General features: G+C 44.0%; 1 protein-coding gene across 1 annotated transcript; it reads right to left on the bottom strand.

The window, feature by feature from the left end:
• Window positions 1-10549: 10549 nt before the first annotated feature.
• LOC127469008 (heat shock factor protein 5-like) lies at window positions 10550-16537 on the bottom strand. The gene is made up of 5 exons (XM_051782818.1): window positions 15965-16537; window positions 15006-15305; window positions 13955-14142; window positions 11945-12065; window positions 10550-10889 (listed from the first exon to the last, which is right to left on the bottom strand). Exons 1-5 carry the CDS (start codon window positions 16455-16457, stop codon window positions 10819-10821), a joined length of 1173 nt encoding a protein of 390 aa, XP_051638778.1. The 5' UTR covers window positions 16458-16537; the 3' UTR covers window positions 10550-10818.
• Window positions 16538-18204: the final 1667 nt, after the last annotated feature.

Genomic DNA, 18204 nt, shown 5'->3' on the forward strand with positions numbered 1-18204 from the left:
CTCTGGCCCTGCTCTCCAGCTGGTGAAATGTTGCAGTCAGGGCCAGGCATGCTGGAATGGCCTAGACTGGACACAGCACAGGGAAGTCTGGAGACCCTGCAGTGTTGAGCCAAAGCAAAACCAATGTTACTGGTAATGCCAAAACACTCTATTTACCAGGCTCCAGGCACAGGGCACAGAAGGTGTAGGATGGCAATAGCAGTGAGACTGAGGGGATGTGGATTCATTAATCTGCTGCTGTTGGAGAACACACTTCTGTGCACTTAGAAAAGCTATAAAGGATCTTCCAAACCATCCTTAAAATAGGCTTTGCTGTTACTTTTGCTAGCTGCAGCTTGTGCTGCTGCAGTGTTTGGAGACAACTGGGCATAAAAATGTGTGATGGAACCAGATTTGGGTTTGACACGTTCTGCATTTGCAAGATGGCTCATTGGCAGGGGAAGGTGACATCACTTGGACTCTGGATCAAGCTGTGATTCTATAAAAGATTCAAAAAGTAAGTAATTTTTTTCAGGGTGACTAAATCTCCATCTTTACTATGTTTTCTGTGACATTTACATCTCTATTTTGTAAAACTGCAGAAATTTTAATATGCTTTGGCCCTGTGAAATGTTACTAACATCAACAAAAGTCATCAGATTTTACACACAAAAATACATAATTGTTTTTCATTTGGGAACAGAAAGAAACTTGTTTCTATTGCTGATGACACAAAAAGAGGGCAGGATGGTGCCTTTGTGCCGATGCCTGTTACTGTTGGCTGAAGAACAGTCTTGAAAGCGGTACCCTATGACCCTGGATGTCCAGAATGGAGGATCAGGAAGGCAGACAAGTTTTTACTACTGAATCTTTGACCTTTTTTTCCAAACAGATTTATATATTCTTAGAACTCTATATTTAAAAAGGAAAGAAATTTAAAGGGGAGATGTCATACTGTGTGTATGTATGCGCGTCAGACCTCGAACATAATTACATCATAATAACACACTCTCCAAACATCCATTCTGTTTTATGACAGTTATCCATAAGGAAATTTCATGTAAAATTTAATTCTTTGATCATAACTACCTCACCTCTGAAAACGAGTAGTATTGCTTAGAGAGCCTCAGTTGCAAATGTAAAACATTCAAAAGCCAAACTACTCGGTTATATTAGAAAATACACTTTGCTTTTCTTGAGAGGCTGACTGTGCTTTTTATGAGATATTCATGAAAATATCCTGGGGCTGTGTGCATCAAGCACTGGGATTTTGGTAGCGGTAAAAGAGGGAGACTGCAGCATGTGTGGGAAAATAATTGTCTTACAACGTACATGTTGGAAGCCATATTGGTCAAAAGAATTTTTTTTCCTATCGTTTGCTTTATCAGGAAAAGAGGGCCTAGTTTTTGGCCTCCACAAATGTCTAAGGCTGAACAGATGTTCCCCAAAAAGCACTGCCTCTTTTGAGGAGTGTGACATACCTGTGTGCAGAACTGACCATTGGTCGGGGGAGGGTCCTGCTGTCCAGAACCCCCGCCCAAGCTGTCCTTGAAGCTTCACCACATCCTCTGCTTTCCCTGGTAGTGCTGCCCAGTGACCCTGAGCACAGCAGAAAGGATTCCAGGGATTTGTGAACACAGAGAGGCAGAGCATGACCTCCTACCGATATTTCCACTCCAAGGATAGCACCTCAGGCCAGCACTGATCCCGCAGCTCTGGCTTCACAGGTGCTGTTGGCAGTGCTCTTAACAGCCTCTGTCACCAAGCAAGAGTGCCCTGCAAGAGCAGGATGGTGTGGAGATGTCTCTCAGAGAACTGAAAGAACTGAACTGAAAGAATGAGGGTGCTGTAAATTACTTTTGAAGGGAGCAAACGATAAAACCCTCTGTATGTGAAAATAAGAGACAACAGGAATGAAAAGGAGAAGGAGAAAGGGAAGGGAAAGGAAAGGGAAAGGGAAAGGGAAAGGGAAAGGGAAAGGGAAAGGGAAAGGGAAAGGGAAAGGGAAAGGGAAAGGGAAAGGGAAAGGGGAAGGGGAAGGGGAAGGGAAAGGGAAAGGGAAAGGGAAAGGGAAAGGGAAAGGGAAAGGGAAAGGGAAAGGGAAAGGGAAAGGGAAAGGGAAAGGGAAAGGGAAAGGGAAAGGGAAAGGGGAAGGGGAAGGGAAAGGGAAAGGGAAAGGGAAAGGGAAAGGGAAAGGGAAAGGGAAAGGGAAAGGGAAAGGGAAAGGGAAAGGGAAAGGGAAAGGGAAAGGGAAAGGGAAAGGGAAAGGGAAAGGGAAAGGGAAAGGGAAAAGGAAAGGGAAAGGGAAAGGGAAAGGGAAAGGGAAAGTGGAGGATGGAGTCTTTTGAACTGATTTTATCTAAGGGACGTTTTCTGACAACACACTAGTTTGCTATCATACGTAGCCTTTTCCCCCATGCTTTAGCTTTCTAGCTCTTGATATCAACCAAAACCAAGGAGTTTTAAAAATGATAGGAAAAAAAATAGTAAGAAGTTTTCCTTCAAGACCAAATATCTGCCAAACACTGAGCGCTGTGGTTAATGGCTTCTGAATGTTGTATGTGCATGGGACTGATCAAAGCATTAAGGTAATTAAGCAAAGTTCTCTGAACCCAGCATAATTTGCACTGTTAAGGAGGTCAAATAACAATATTTAGTCAGAGATTCACAATGTAGTGTGGGTTTTCATAGGTTGGAAAACACAGGCTTAATAACACGCACACTTACCAGCACAGAAAATGACATACCTTTTTATCTTGATAAGTATTTGCTACAGCAGCTAGTTTTTTTGTAAGTAAAGTTTTGTTCAAAGGCCTTTTCCCCTCTTTCCTGTTAAAAACTGTTTCTTATCAAAGAAAGGATTAGTCCCATATCTAGACTTTTTTTCTTGTCAAAGAACAAGTTAGAGTCCAAGCAAATACAAAAGAATACAAGATTTTAGAAGTCTGGAAATTACAGTGTTTATATACCTGACTTGAATTCAGTTTTGATTTCTGAAGAGTTTAAAATCTTTCTGGTAATAAAACAGCCTAACCTTTCCTTAGCGGTATTTGAAAAGCCAGAGCAAGGAAAGAGGGTCTAAATTAATCTGCTGGTGCTTGCTTATATCAACATATACTGTGAAATTATTGTTATTAGGAGAATAACTGTCGAAATTATGTGAAGGCCTTTTGTCTTGGTGAACTGTTAGCTTTCTGTGATATACTTTAAGTCAATATAGACATCAGGTGGTTTGCTGTTTTCTTTTTCTTCCTCCAAAACACCCATATATCAAAATTCTTTTTAGAAAAACAGGACTTCTACTTTGAATTGAAAGGAAAACTCTACAGGGCTGCTTCCTATATACAAATAAAACAGTCTGGTGCTCTTATCACATCCTATTCTCAAACTCTTGGTATCAGATTCCACTATGGCACACCAGATCTTCTTTGTAGCCTGAAAGAGAGAACAAATTAAAACTTAAAAATTGATCCTAATTTTAAAACTTGTGTTCCTTCCACCAGAAAGCTTTTTTTCCTGTGATCTGCAACCTTTGCTGTTTATTACAATAAATTATTTCTTTCTGACTGGCTTTACATCAGTTTTATATGCTTTATGAGTTTTTATGTTATCTTATCAATATATGTTTAATAACATTATATGTTCATTACAATTTTGCAGAAACCCCATTCTGCTTTTGTCTCCATATTCCTGCAGAAGGTCACGTCACTGCCTAAAGCCTCTGGATTTCAGAACAGTAAAACTCTGGGTTGCTCAGATCCTGCTTGTGATGACCAAACACAACTTCTCAGCATTTCTGCAGCTGCTGACACAGAGATTCAAGACAAAACCCTCTGTTGTCATTGGAATACAAAAGAAGAAGCTTCTCCCTATTGGAAAGTCTCCTCTATTTACCCTGAAGGGCTCTTCCTCTTCCTTTCTCAGCAGCAACAGCAAGAGGCACAGAAGGATAAAGGGATTTGGTTGGCTGCTTTGTCCAGCATTTTAATAACAGTTGTAAACCAGAGCTCTGCATGTTAATAATGTCTTTGCAATGGCAAGTCCTTGCTGAGGATGAAGAACTGTGTCACTTGTGTTTACTTTACATCAAATTAATGATACGGTGGGTTTTCATCTGCAGATGTGACCTCTGTGATTGTTCACCTCTCAGGGAGGTTTGTACTCACAAGGACAGTATCATTCTTGTCATCAGACCACAGTTTGTCCACACGTGAAAAAAAATCCAAGTAAAATTGCTTCTTAATTTAACATTTTCCTTTTGGTCTCAGACCAAAGATTTAACTGTAATGGCCAGTATGAACAAATTTGCTGCCCCTTTACCTGGCAAGACAGGCGTAAAACACTACCGCATCCAGAGAGCAAGGCACTAATTCCACTTCCACTGAGGAAATGTCTTTCAACTTTGGAAATGAAGAAGGATTTGCAGAAGCAGGTAAAGGAATTTCTGTGTAAGTTCTGTCGGTCTAAATCAGTGTGATGCTTGGAAGATTTTACAGGTTTGCACCTATGTTGGTGTTAGAAAAGTATGTAAGGTTCAGTGTAGAACTGTTTGCACAGCAGACCTGAGGCTGACAGCTAAGGGAGCATAAATGAAACAGCCCTTCCAATCCAAAAAGCTGATGAGAAATGTTGGTATTTCTCCTCTCCTCCATTGTTCACAGCATATTTTATGCAATTTCGGAATTGCAGCTCAAAATTATGGCCAAATTAAGCCATGCAAAGGGTGATTGTGCATTTGTAATAGTGGAGGTTAATGTCAGTGTAGCTGCTTCTGATAATACAAAGAACTCTTTTATGGCACTTTTTAAGAGAACTGTTTTATTCCTTTTCATTCTTAACTGCAAAGCCTCCTCCAGAATATACAGCAAACAGGTCATTTACACATTTACATTGTCTTTTCACAGTAACAGAAAACTCCCCTTTTAATCAGCCTGAATTGCAAAATTCTCATCTGTATTCAGGAATTTCATTTAGTCTCTCCTGTAAACAAGGGATTTCTATGGAACAGGGTTGATAAAGGACAAACTGCAACTGGAAAGAGTGGAATTTATTAAGCATTACCATTATTCATCTCCCACTTTCAGCAACCCACACTATCAAGTGTGAAGCTAATATGGCTCCTTGTTAAATATTTCTGATGATTACATATCCTTGTGCAAAGAGGGAATTGGGACTTAATGCTAGTATTTATGCATATAGCATTGTGTATGAACATTGCAAAAGGTAAAACAAATACAACCCACTACCTGTACAGTGTATGGAAGACACTGTAATAACACAAATAGACTTCTCTCATCAGGCTCACAGGCAGGTTAAACAATACTGTGCTTGCAAATAGTCTGTTCTGACGTCTCTTGTGTTACTGAACCAGGAAAAGTTACCTATAGACAGTAGGACCCTGAAAGTCTCTCCAAATAAAAAACTGTCTCCAGGTGACACGAGTGACTACAGCAACCTCCAATATTGTAGTGGGGCATCCATGGCTGTTGTGTTTGATTTGTCATCAGGTGTATGATTCTGTAATTAATAGAATCACAGAATGGTTTGGGTTGAAAGGGACCTTAAAGATCATCCTGTTCCAAGACCTCTGCCATGGGGACATCTTCTGCTAGACTAGGTGGATCAGAGCCCCATCTGGCCTTCGGCAGATACTAAAGGACAATTTTTTCTCTGTTTTTTATGAGTGAGATTTCCACACTCATATTCATGGGTGGGTTTATCACTCTTATCCTCAAAACACAGCAGAGGTCCTATTTTGGATTGCTCTCATTGCTCTCAAGACCCCAGTGACTGTCTACTGCCTTTCCTCCCTCAACCTGCTCTTCTCTGGAGGCTGCAGAACCGGTCTGTGCATGACCCTGACATGGGCAGGAGCCTGGATGGCAGGAAATGTGTTCAGCTGCTGAGTGGAATAGAGTGCAGAACCTGACCAGCCCTGAGGGGTTAGACTGGAAAAAGGGATCAGTGACAACAACAAGCCCAAAATCTTAAAAGTTTCTTGACAAAAATGACAAGAGGCATGTCTTTGCGAAAGAGTTGGCTTACATACAAATCGTGGATAGTTCTATTGTTTTTGCTGACCCACCAGCTTAACACAAGCCGGCATCAAGCCTGTACAAACTTCATCACTTGTAGTACTTATGTACTTGTCTGTAAACGCAGCTGTAGCACATATATTCATATGGGAGCACATGTTCTTCTGAACTTCTTTCCAGAGGTGACTTTTTTCTGCTCCTAGTATGGACAAAGCATGTACTTTCTTGAGACCTTAAAAAAAAAAGGCAGCATTGTCAGCAAATAAGTCCTAGTATCCCTGAAGGTAAAAGTATTCCACATCGTGGATAAAGACATTAGTGCCCTCTCTATTTATTGCTGAAATTGTTAATGTGTTAAGGATTTTCTTTGTCTTTTATAGGACTTTTTTTTCTTATTGCCAGAAATATTTTGATCTGCATATGAAATATTCAGTCCCTCAAATTCTTTCAACAGGTCACAGTTTCACACTGATCTGTGACATAGATTAATAAATTATAGCTTTAAAAGCTTTTCTGTACTAGAAATTCTAATCATAATTCTAATATTTTAAGGGGATAAAGGTCTTCCTTTTTTGAAAAAAAAAAAAGACAAAACCTATGGCAGGAAGAGATCCCAAGAAGTCACCTTCACTTTAAAAGAAATTCAACTGTAAATAAAGTATTCCTGATATTTATCTCACTGATAGCTATCAGAACAACGTATGTGACCAGTCCTTGTGCCCATATAAGGACACATGATCTCCTGTGATGCTCATCATGTCTGGATGGTTGCTTTTCTTGAGTCACAGGATAGTGTTCCCAAGGAAGTCCATAACAAGCTAGTGGAAATAGTCTAGCCAGAAGCTTAGGGTGCATCTGAGCTAGTTTTTTTTAAAAAACTTTCAATAACATCTATTACACAGCCTCCTTGGCAGCCTACCAATGTTGTCCCAAACCTGGGCTCTTTCAGCTGCTGTGCAAGCAGTGGATCCACACACAGTTATTTGGTTTTATTTCAACCTGTGCAGAGATGGTGCAAGGAGGTGAATCCGCAGAGCCAGCACACCTCCAGTATGCCAGGGGCTTATTTGTACATCCTTCCAACTATAGAAAAACAGCATTTCCTGTTCCATAAGCTAAGTCCTCAGTCATCAGCTTTACCTTCTCTTGTCCCCATTTGAAGATACCATGTACACTTGTTTTATTGTGCAGTGTGTGAGGAAGGTGCTTATGTGAGTAGGGGGTGATCATAGCCTGTGTCCTGAAAATATATCCACTAAACCAAGAAGATACTGATGTCTTCTGATACTACTTACGTAGCATCACCATCCATGCGAGTTCCTCTGTGGAACTTCTCAAAAAAGGGCTTCTATCATTTTAGTGGTTACAAGAACTTGTTAATTCCCAGTTATCCACCATCCTTCTGGATTTTGGAACGTTTCAACATTTCTATCAATTGATCTTCATTCATCCACATGTTGCAGCAGTTACACTGGTATTGTTACTCCACCACTGTTCCAGTTGGTTTGCCAACACACTGCCAAACAGAGCAGAGCTAGCTCAGAGTCCCTGTTTGTTTCTGTCAGGGATTAAGTTCAGTTGGAACTCCCTGAGCAGTCTGTGAGGGACTTCCAGTCTGACAGGGTATGGATTTACCCTTGCTGGGTTTGCTCCTGGTTTGTTCTACACTGAGTGGAGTCAATTCTCTTAGAGAGCCCTTGCAGTGGGTTATCACTGAACATGTGACTCCACTGTCTATCCAAAAGCTATGGTTTCATTTCCCAGCTTTACTGGAACAGGGGGATCTGCTGTGCATGTCTTGATATTTTCCCCCAGTCCGCTGCCAAAATCTTCAAAATTCTGCTAGATGCTTCAAAAAACACAAATCAACATTTATTTCAGTTTAAAAATTAAATTTATTGCACATTTCTACACCCACATTACCGATACATAAACATACAAAAATAAATTTAAGTTTAAAAAATAAAATTTATTACAAATTGTTACACCTGTGCTGATTTATAAATACATAAATATCGATTTAAGTTTAAAAAAATTATTAGATTGCTACAACTATGCTATGTAAAAATATACAAATATTAACTGCAGTTAAAAAAGTTAACTTATTGCAGAGTACTACAACTGTACAGCCTATAAACTAATACAAAAATATCAATATATCTATCCAAATAACACCGTACCTATAAGTAAATAAATATAATTATAAAACTATACAACTCTGTACCTACAGAAACATAACTACATACACATAACCATAACAATATAGATACAAATATAATTACATGTTAAATATACTATATAAATACATATATAAATATACACATAGTGAACCTATATATAAATATACAAATATCAATATATCCATAGGCCTATAACTACATCAATATAACTAGACAGCTATACAACTCTATACCTATTTAAATATAATGAAAATATAACAATATACATAAATATAGCAATAGACATACATAAATATAACTAGATACATATTAATATATGCACCTAAAAATCCATACACCTATAACTAGAATAATATAACTATATAGCTATACAACTGCACACATATGTAATTATAACTAAATACAGATAGAAATATAACATAGATATATAAATACAACTAGATACATACATAAATACAACTAGGTACATATATAACTAGATAAATATATAAATATACCTATACAAATATATCAATCTACATATGTAAATATCTATATACCTATAACTACCTAGGTATAACGATAACTATACACATCTCTAAATAGAAGTATATACAGAGGGATCCCAGCCGCCCCATCTTCACAGGCTCTTCCTCGGTCCTCCCTCCCATGCAGAGCTGCCCTCCTGGAGAGGTACAGATGGACATCTGGGAAGCAAAGGGGATATTGAGTCAACATTGGTCCTCCTGTACATTTCCCTTGGCAGCAATTGTACCTCTATCAGGGACTACAAAACCGTAGATCCTACCAGGGAGGGTTAGAAAGAAAAAGCCCCATGTTCTGAGGATTTTCAACAACAAATAACTTGTCTATTTAGCTCTCACCTACTCATTCAATTCTCGTGGAATACCGTCTAGCTTTGGCAGGAGACTTCCTGCCAGGTCTTCCTCCCCTCTGCACAAAACTCACAGGATACTCCCGCCAGCTGTCCCTGCACAGGACCGACCCATCGTGTCCCACGGACTCCCAGAGAGCTCCTTAAGCCTCCCCAGAGCTGGGCAGGGAGCAGGGACATCCCTGGGCAGGGCTGGGCCAGCTCCCCAGTGAGAAGCGAAGGTGTTCCCAGCGCAGCCCAGCCGAGACTGTCCTGCTGCAGCCCACGGGCAGAGCGGGACACACGGGAACAGCTCCCGGGCTGTGCCAGCAGATCTGCCTCCCCAAAGACAACCTTGTCTGGCCCCGGCTGAGCTGAGCTGAGCTGAGCTGAGCCACCCCCAGCAAGGGCAGGGAGCCCTCCTGACTTGGGACAGTGCCCATTTCCAACCCCAAACTACCCTCAGACCCATCTCATCTCACCAGCCCCAGTGGCCTCACCAAGGGTCTCAGGCAGCAGCAGCAGCAGGTCCCTGTTCAAGATGTGGTTGGTGGTCATCAGCTTCTCTCTCTTGGCCCTCATCAGTCTCTTGCTGCTCACAAGGAATTCAGGGTAGCCCTGGCAAAAGTGGAGAGCCTGGAACTGGTGCTGTGGCCCAGCAGGCTTGGACCCCACTGTGCTCCCCGTTGGTCTCCCACTATCCCCTTGGCCCCACCATGCCCTTGGCAAACCCAGAGCCCCTCCAGTCTCCTCAGTCCCTTCAGACTCTCATTTCCCTCAGTTTCCCAGCCCACTTAGCCCCAACACCTGTCTCAGCCCGTGTCTCTTGCCAGTTCCCTCAGTCCCACGCTTCCCCACAGCTCCTTCAGGCCCCTCCATTCCTGCCATTCCGCTCAGTTCCCCAAACCCTTTAGTCCCCACCTTCCCCTACAGCTCCCCCAGCCCCCTCAGCCCCACTGTCCCCTCAGTGCCACCATCACCTCAGCATCACCGTCCCTTCAGCATCGCCGTCCCCTCGGCCCCCCCAGCCCCCTCAGCCTCACCATCCTCCAGCAGCTCCTTGGGGAGTGGTGCCTGGTGCCACCAGAAGCTCCCCCCAGTCCCATGGGGGTGTGGGGGGCCGGGACCTGGGGCTGGAGCTGCTGCTCCCCCGGCCCGGCCACCAGCCCAGAGGCGGCAGAGGGAGCGGGGACAGAGACAGCACAGCAGGAAGAGTGAGGGATGGAAAAGGCAGCAGAGGTGAGAAAGCAGCCTATACCTATACAAATATCAATATACGTACCTAAACATCCATATACATCTAACTATGCAACTATATACACCTATAAATATAACTAGATGTAAAATTATATGTAGACTGTGCATATATATGTTAATAAATATATAAAAATATGACTGTATGTAAATGCAACTATACAGATCTACAAATAAAATATAAATAAAATAAATATTAATATATAAAGTATGTAATTATCAAGTTAAATATTAAATAGTAAATAATATTAAATATTATTAATATAAAATGTTTTAATATTACAGCAATAATTATAAAATATATTATTACTAATTACTACTGTAAGAATAATAAAAATAATAGTAATTATAAGAAATAATGCTAAATATTAAAATAAATAAATAATAATAATAAAAATATTAATATATTATTTCATCTCTATACATCTATAAATATAAATATGCAACTATATCTAGAAATGTAACTCTACCCATCTTTAAACAGAACTATATACAGAGGGATTCCCGCTGCCCTGTTTCACAGGCTCTCCCTCAGTCGCTTCCTCCCACGCAGAGCAGCTCTCCTGGCGAGGTACAGCTCATGGACCTCTGGGAAACAAAGGGAACAGAGTCACTGTGGGTCCCTGTGTGCATTCTCCTCAGCAGCACATCGAGCAGTTGTACTCCTGTCAGGGACTGTAAAAGATGGCCTCAAAGGCAGGCTCTCACTTGGGAATTTGAGGCCTGCTGTTTAAAGAATAGGAATTCTTCCAAGTTTTCAATACTTTAAAGTTTTGAAGTACCCAATAAAGTCCCAGCACTCACCCTGCAAATGGCACAAGAGCTTTAAACAGAGACAGTCACATCTCACAAAGACAGCTCCAGCCTTGTTCTTTCTCTGTGCCGCCAAAGGCCTCAGTCCTTACTTAAATGGCTGAAACTCATGGGCAATGTGAGCTGAGTTATTAACCAGCATCGTTATCTGGGATCCAGAAACTGCCCTCTGAAGTGAGCAATAGTTCCTCCAACTCTACCATCAGCTCTTGGATGAACAGCTGGGAGGGAAAAGGCCTCCCTACAAGGCCAGCAGCCTGCACCACCTTTGCCCTAGAATAGATCTAAAGTGCTCTCTCTCTCCTCTTGGGTCTTGCTGATTTGGGGACATTCAGCTTTTTCCTTTAGTTACTGGATTTGTGAATTGCTTGGCCTCGGATGTTCTGCCTCTTGTTTTTCTCATGTGTCTCAGCACAGGTATCAGCAGATTGGTATTAAATGTAGGTAGTGATTTGAGACAAAAAGCCTGGACTTCTACACTGACATCACCAGTTTGCTGGGTTTTCTCCCTGTTGCTTTAATAGTCACCTCATTACTCAGCACTGCCTCTGTAGCACATCTGGGTTGGTGGTGCAACTCCCAGAACGTCAGGTTTTGTTCACTGATCTAATTCACACCCTTTTGCTCAGAAGAACACCTGGTCTGAGCACATCTAGAGAAGTGTGTTGGTGAGTACTCTGTGAGGTTGTACAAGCACAGTATTTTCACTGAAGGCACAAGGAAGCACTAACACTGCAGACAATAACTCAGCTGTTCTGATCTCCCTGTAATACTCAGCCTTAGAGCAGCTGTCTCGGTCATCTCTAAAAGAACGTAGACTCTCTTCTTACCAGGCTCATTTGGCTCCAGGGAACTGTTCCTGCTGCTCACACTGCCAGGCAAAGCTTTGTCTGCTGCAGCCTTGTTCCAAGGCTCCCCTCCTGAAGACTCAGAGGGAACACTAATATTCCCCTTAAAAGAAAAACAAATAGAAATAAACCCAAGGATCACTCCATATTTTCTTGGAATCACTTTAGGGACACAGTAAAAACTGTTCTACGCTCCAGAAGGATGTGTAACACAAAGTGAACACTGCTCAGATGGTTTACAGGACAAGTGCTTTAATCTCAGAATTAAGGTTGCCAAAGTGAAAGCTCTTGTCCTATTAAGCAAAACATGAAATCAGAAAACCAGAATACACTAAGTGAGGCTGTGTGTGCTCACAGTCAGAACTTTGCCCTCACTTATCACAGGAGCTGCAAGAAACCAGTCAACAGAAATCCAGGTGCCCTCCTTGCTGCCCACATGTGTCAGGTTGCTCACTGCACAGGGCTGTGTGGTGCAAAACTACACATGAGCCACACATTTCTGGCTGGGAATCCCCCCCCCGCCCATCCTCCTTCTAAGACAATAAATTACAAGGTGTTGCTTGCTTTTTGGAGCCTTCTGCTGCTGCCCAACATGTACTTTGCAGCCAGCCATTTACTGAACTGGTGTATTTCCATGATCATGTGACAAAAATCTGTAGGGTAAAAAGCCCCCCAAAACCAGACAACCAAGTCATGTTTCTGCTCCGCTGAGGAAGTAAAGACCCAAGGTTAAGCACCTGGAAATTGCCTTTAGGCACAACGATATTCTCACTATGACCAGTTCTAGGATATTCATCTCTTCTGCCATAGCCTACCATCAGAATCCTAGAGATGATGACTGCTCAGAGCCTGCAACATTTCCTTCTATTAAGCAATCAAATGCTTTTGAAAACTGGTATGTGTGACGTTACAGTAGACAAAGGGCATCACACTTGGGAAGAAGATGCTGGTAATGCCAAAAAAATCACACTCCCCACCCTGACTCTGCTCTTACTCAATGTTAAATATACAAAAGGCAACAGGTCTGTACGTCAATAGAAACAGAGACATTCTTTGGCAAAGTTGTGTAACAATAAGCAAAAAGGCCTGTGCCAATACAGGAACTGAACATTCCAGAGAAGTCTGGGAAGAGCAAGAGTTAGAGAAAGGGGATTCCTAATGAAAAGAGGCGACTTGTCCAACAAAAGGTCTAATAGTCCATGAATCGCTCTTCAACACAGAATAAGCCTTTGACCACTTCAATAAGTCCTTGACCATTTCACATCCAGGACCAACACTGTCCTTCACACCAATTACACAAGTCATGGGGCCTCAAAACCCAAACGCCTGCCCCCAACAACTCCATGGCTCACACACTTAATCCCTCCTTGCTAACAAGGAAGTCTGGGCCCCAAAGGCCTTAAAAATGGAGATTTACTTCTCAAACACAGTTCAAAAGCTGTCAAAGCTGACAATGTTTAACGTGCAGGTGACACTCAATACACTGAGGGGGCTCTAAGGAAAGAGTCCTGCCAACTCCGTGTGTGGTGGTGCAAGGACGGGCTCTTCCCTGCACTGCACTGAGCAGAACAGTCCCATTGAGGCTGGAGCTTTCAGGGACCTCTGCAACAGAGGGACCTCTCACATGCCCCTCACTGCGTGTGAGACTTTGCCTTCAGTGGCAATGCTCAAAATACTCTTCTCTTATTTAGGATCCAAGACATCAAGTTATAACCTACAAAGCTTCCACTTCATCACTGTGAATGCAACTGCAGGAGGTATTTTTCCCAAGAAAATGAGTCCCCTAATTTGGCCAACACAAGCTAACCCACCTCATGCTCATGAATGTGGGATACTTTTTCAGTCCCTCTTCTTCTTTAAACCTTAACTTTACCAACCAAACTCTTTGCTGTCCATTAGAAGCTGAATTAAAGAAGCCTTTACTTCTCAGGCGGGCAAGTACATTAAAAACACGTCAGTCCAGCCCCCAGCATTGCTATTGAATGGAGTTACCTCAAGAAAGGGAAACATTTCAGGCAGGTTTGATGCAAGCACCTCCTCGAGCATCTGAAACACAACTTCCGGATCCACTCCTGCCCACTCGTGGGCAGCAGAGGGATTACAGGCCCAGCTGGAGGTCGTTGATGCTGCAGAACCAGCACTGCCAGTCAGAGAATCGGGGGCTGAGCTCCCCAGTGTGGCTGCAAGAATCCAAACACGGTTATCAGGCTTCCAGAATTTGGGTTTGGTTTGCAGAGCTCTATTGCTTCCTTTGATCAAACATTTCAGGAATCACACAGTAAACTCAATTCCAGAAATGTATTTGTGCTCTCCGGGTCATCTGAAGACCAATTACCGATTTATTAATCTTAAAGAAAAGTATTCTAGTTGATGTGTATATTAAAATTATACATAAATTATATATATTATATAAAATATTAAAATATGGATTGTAAAGTCTGTACACACACATAAAAGCTTCATAATTGCAGACTTCTGTATCTTCCCATCAGCTTTTTGATTTGGCTGTTTTGGTTTCTCATCACAACATACCACTGAAAGCGGATTCACCTAAGACGAGATTACATCTTCAGACGCACACACCAAAACTGAACTGCGATTTTATTCTAAAAAGCAGCGTTGTGGAACAGTGTTCTCCAGGTAGGACTGTTTGGGTAACGCACAGAGGTCATCTAAAAGTAATGTCATTCTTTGCAGGACAGATAATCTTAAAAATCTGCGCTATCCTATCATTGTCCTAGTTTTGCTTAATTAAAAGAACCTAACACCAACTAGTTGTGGGCAAATGCTTTTCTCCTTGCCCTTTCACCTCAACAGAGAGGCTGTGTGCAAAACCCCCAGGGGATGCTCTAAATCTGGAGGAAGGATAGGAAAACCAGACAGTGAACCTTTTTGCTTTCAAGATCTCTCTTCCTTTTAGACCTTGTGCTTTCTATCTGATTCTCGCTTGAGATAAACAGGTGACAGAGCATTGTAGAAAGATACTTAAACCTATCACTTTTTAGTATGTTTTGAAAAGCAAGTGCAGAAGCTGTTTCCATACCTGCAGGATTGTAGGCTGGTGAGTTGTGCTCTGCTGTGCAGCTGCTGTGCTCTGGAAGGGCCATGGCAGCGGTTTGAGGCCCTTGGTGAAGCAGTGGAAGGAAGAACACAGGCTGCACTGTGGATGTGGACGTGACCGGGACCTCCCTTGAAAACCTGAGAAGTCCTGGAGTGACAACCACTTTACTGCGAGGTGCTGGAGAAGCCTCACGGCCTTGAACACCTTGACTTGTCCTGGAAGGGACTGGAGGCACAGCTAAACCTCTGGCTGGTAAAGTAAAGAGGTTCTGGCCCAAGCTCACTGTGTAGGAGTAGTGGAAGAAGAAAGGAAGAAAGGAGATAGAGAGTCAGTACTGGTCCTCCTGTACACCTCCCTTGGCAGCAATTGTACTTCTATCAGGGAATATAAGATCTCAGATACTCCCAAGCAGGGTTAGAAAGAAAAAATCCCATGTTCTGGGGATTTTCAATAACAAATAACTTGTCTATTTAGCTCTCACCTACTCATTCAATCCTCGTGGAATACCGTCTAGCTTTGGCAGGAGACTTCCTGCCAGGTCTTCCTCCCCTCTGCACAAAACTCACAGGATACTCCCGCCAGCTGTCCCTGCACAGGACCGACCCATCGTGTCCCACGGACTCTCAGAGAGCTCCTTAAGCCTCCCCAAAGCTGGGCAGGGCTGGGCCAGCTCGCCAGCGAGAAGCGAAAGTGTTCCCAGCGCAGCCCAGCCGAGACTGTCCTGCTGCAGCCCACGGGCAGAGCGGGACACACGGGAACAGCTCCCGGGCTGTGCCAGCAGATCTGCCTTCCCCAAGGACAACCCTGTCTGGCCCCGGCTGAGCTGAGCTGAGCTGAGCTGAGCTGAGCCGCCCCAGCAAGGGCAGGGAGCCCTCCTGGCTCGGGGCAGTGCCCATTCCCATTTCCAACCCCTCGCCCCCCGCGTGTCCCACCCGTCTCACCGGCCCCGGGCGGCAGCAGCCGGTCCCTGTGGAGCTGCTGGAAGCGGCTGGGCTGCCGGCTGCGCACCTCCAGCCCGGCCGCCAGCCGCTCCCTGTTGGCCCTGGTCAGGCGCTTGATGTGCACCAGGAGCTCGGGGCGGTCGCGCCGAAAGTAGGGGCTGCAGAAGCGGAGCAGGGACCCGGCAGAGGCCGGCAGGGCCGCGGCACCGCCCCCCGCCAGCACCGACGTCTTGTGGAAGCCGTACAGGTTGAGCTGGCGCACGAAGCTGCCGAAGTTGGTGGCTTTGAAGGCGCCCGGGGCCGCCGCCGCCGCATCGCCGCCCGCGCCGCCCGCGCTCAGCAGCTCCCGCTCGAAGAGCGCCCGGTCGACGAGCAGCCCCTGGGCGCGGGGGTCCCAGCGCACGGAGCGGACGCGTGGGCTGTTCACCAGCTGCCACAGCTTGGCGGGGAAGGTGCTGGGGCTGACGCCGGCGGGCAGCGGCAGCTCCTCCATCGCGCCGGTCGCCGACGGACGGACTGTCGCGACAGGCGGCGCCGCGAGGACACAACGCCCGGAGCGCAACGGGCGCGGCTGCGGCGGCGCCGCGCGGCCCGAGGGGGGCGCTGGAGAGCCCGCGGGGCAGAGCCCGGAGCGCGCCCGGAGGGGCCGTGAGGGGAGCGGGGACGCGAATGGGGGGAGCGGGATCCGCAGTGACGGGCAGAGCTCGGCGGCGGCTCATGAAACCGGAGTCACGGCGAGTTTAGGAGTGAACGGGAGTGTCATGATCTCTCCTTGTGCTGCATCCTGTCCCCGGCACCATCGGTGACATAAAGGACGTTTCTCTGTCTTGGGTACCATCAGAGCAGGAAAGCACTGAGATTTCATGGCCTTAACTGCATCATCTTCTTGTCATTAGATTTACTAGCGAGATGGCACAAACTCAAACCCTTTATTTGACTGAAACCATCCTTTTTGCTTTGGTTTACGCACATCACCAAAGCATCAAAGCAAGTGCAGTGAGTTTCACAGGGGTCAAAATTGAATAAAATGATGGGACACCGTTCCTATTTGTAAACTGAAAGCAAAATCACTCTGTCTTCTGCATAGCTGAAGAGAGGAACAGGGTGCTAGACTGAGTAGCTTCAGTATTTTTTCTGGGGTTGCTAACAGAGTTACCCTCTTAAAAAACAGACAGGTAACACAGGACAAGGAAAAAGAGATTAGAAGACATTATTTTAACTTCTTTTGCTTTAGACTGGCCCAGTTATTTCTTGCAGTCTCTGCCCATCTTTGGCAGATTTTGCACTTTTATCGTTTTTCAGAGTCGGCAGCAACGCAAGAAGGAGCAGAAATTTTGTCAGCATTGTCGTCAAAGCTGCACCGTGGAAGGATGTTGCTTTACTCAAGGACTTAATGGCCTACAATTCTAGTGAACTCATGCTGCTGTCTTCCCAAGAGGCTTTGCATTTTTATTTCCTTAGTAATAATTTATTTTCTTCTTTTTTTCTCCCAGTCTTGAGGGAGTTACAATGCAAAATCCCTTTTGCAGCCAACTCCTTTCAATGTAGACTAGCAAAGCAGATCTTGCAGTGTGTAGATCTGTGCTTAGTGTCACTTGTTATTTTAATTTTAAATTGTCTCTTGAACCGGGAACACTTTTCCATTAATGGTAGGAAAAAATAGGCCTATTTTCCCCCCTCTCTTCTAATTTATGCCTTTTTTTTATTTATTTCCATCATTTAACCTTGATGCCCCATGTGACATGTTTGGTTTTATGGTGTGAGCTCATCTGCACACACAGAGAGGAGCTGAGAGAGACAATGTGGAGAGACAGGGGACCCCAAATAATACCCAGTCCCGACTACAGGGACTGAAAGTTGTTGTAACCTTATGTGACATGTCTGATTTCTGCAGTGGGTTTGAGCTTAAAAAAAGAGTCAGTGCATGCAGAAAAGGTAATTGAAATATAACTGTAAGAACAGGAGTGGTCACATTCACAGCTCAGGAATAGCTTTGTTGTCCATCAGGAATGTACCTGCTCCACATCTATATTGCAAGTCTTTACCTTTCAGTGACAACAGGAGCCTCCTGTCTGCCACTGACTGGTTCTTTTCTCTGAAGTCTCCTCTTCCTCTCCCTTCCCCCTCCCTCTCCCCTCCTCTTCCCTTCCCTTCCATCCTTTAAGGAAATTGTAAGGTTTAAATAATTAGATTTACGTGTAAAACAAGAGTTATGGTTTATGATTGGACTTGACCTTAAG

This window comes from Manacus candei, unplaced genomic scaffold, assembly GCF_025592945.1.
Source record: "Manacus candei isolate 608988 ecotype Guabito, Panama unplaced genomic scaffold, ASM2559294v1 h1tg000016l, whole genome shotgun sequence".
Lineage (NCBI taxonomy): Eukaryota > Metazoa > Chordata > Aves > Passeriformes > Pipridae > Manacus > Manacus candei.

Bases quoted from the DNA above. Each gene is read 5' to 3' on its own strand.
- LOC127469008 (XM_051782818.1), bottom strand. From the start codon at position 16,457: ATGGAGGAGCTGCCGCTGCCCGCCGGCGTCAGCCCCAGCACCTTCCCC. The intron at 14,143-15,005 runs GTATGGAAACAG...GGATTCTTGCAG, and splicing joins ACCAGCCTACAATCCTGCAG to CCACACTGGGGAGCTCAGCC. The intron at 12,066-13,954 runs GTAACTCCATTC...TTTTCTTTTAAG, and splicing joins AAATGTTTCCCTTTCTTGAG to GGGAATATTAGTGTTCCCTC.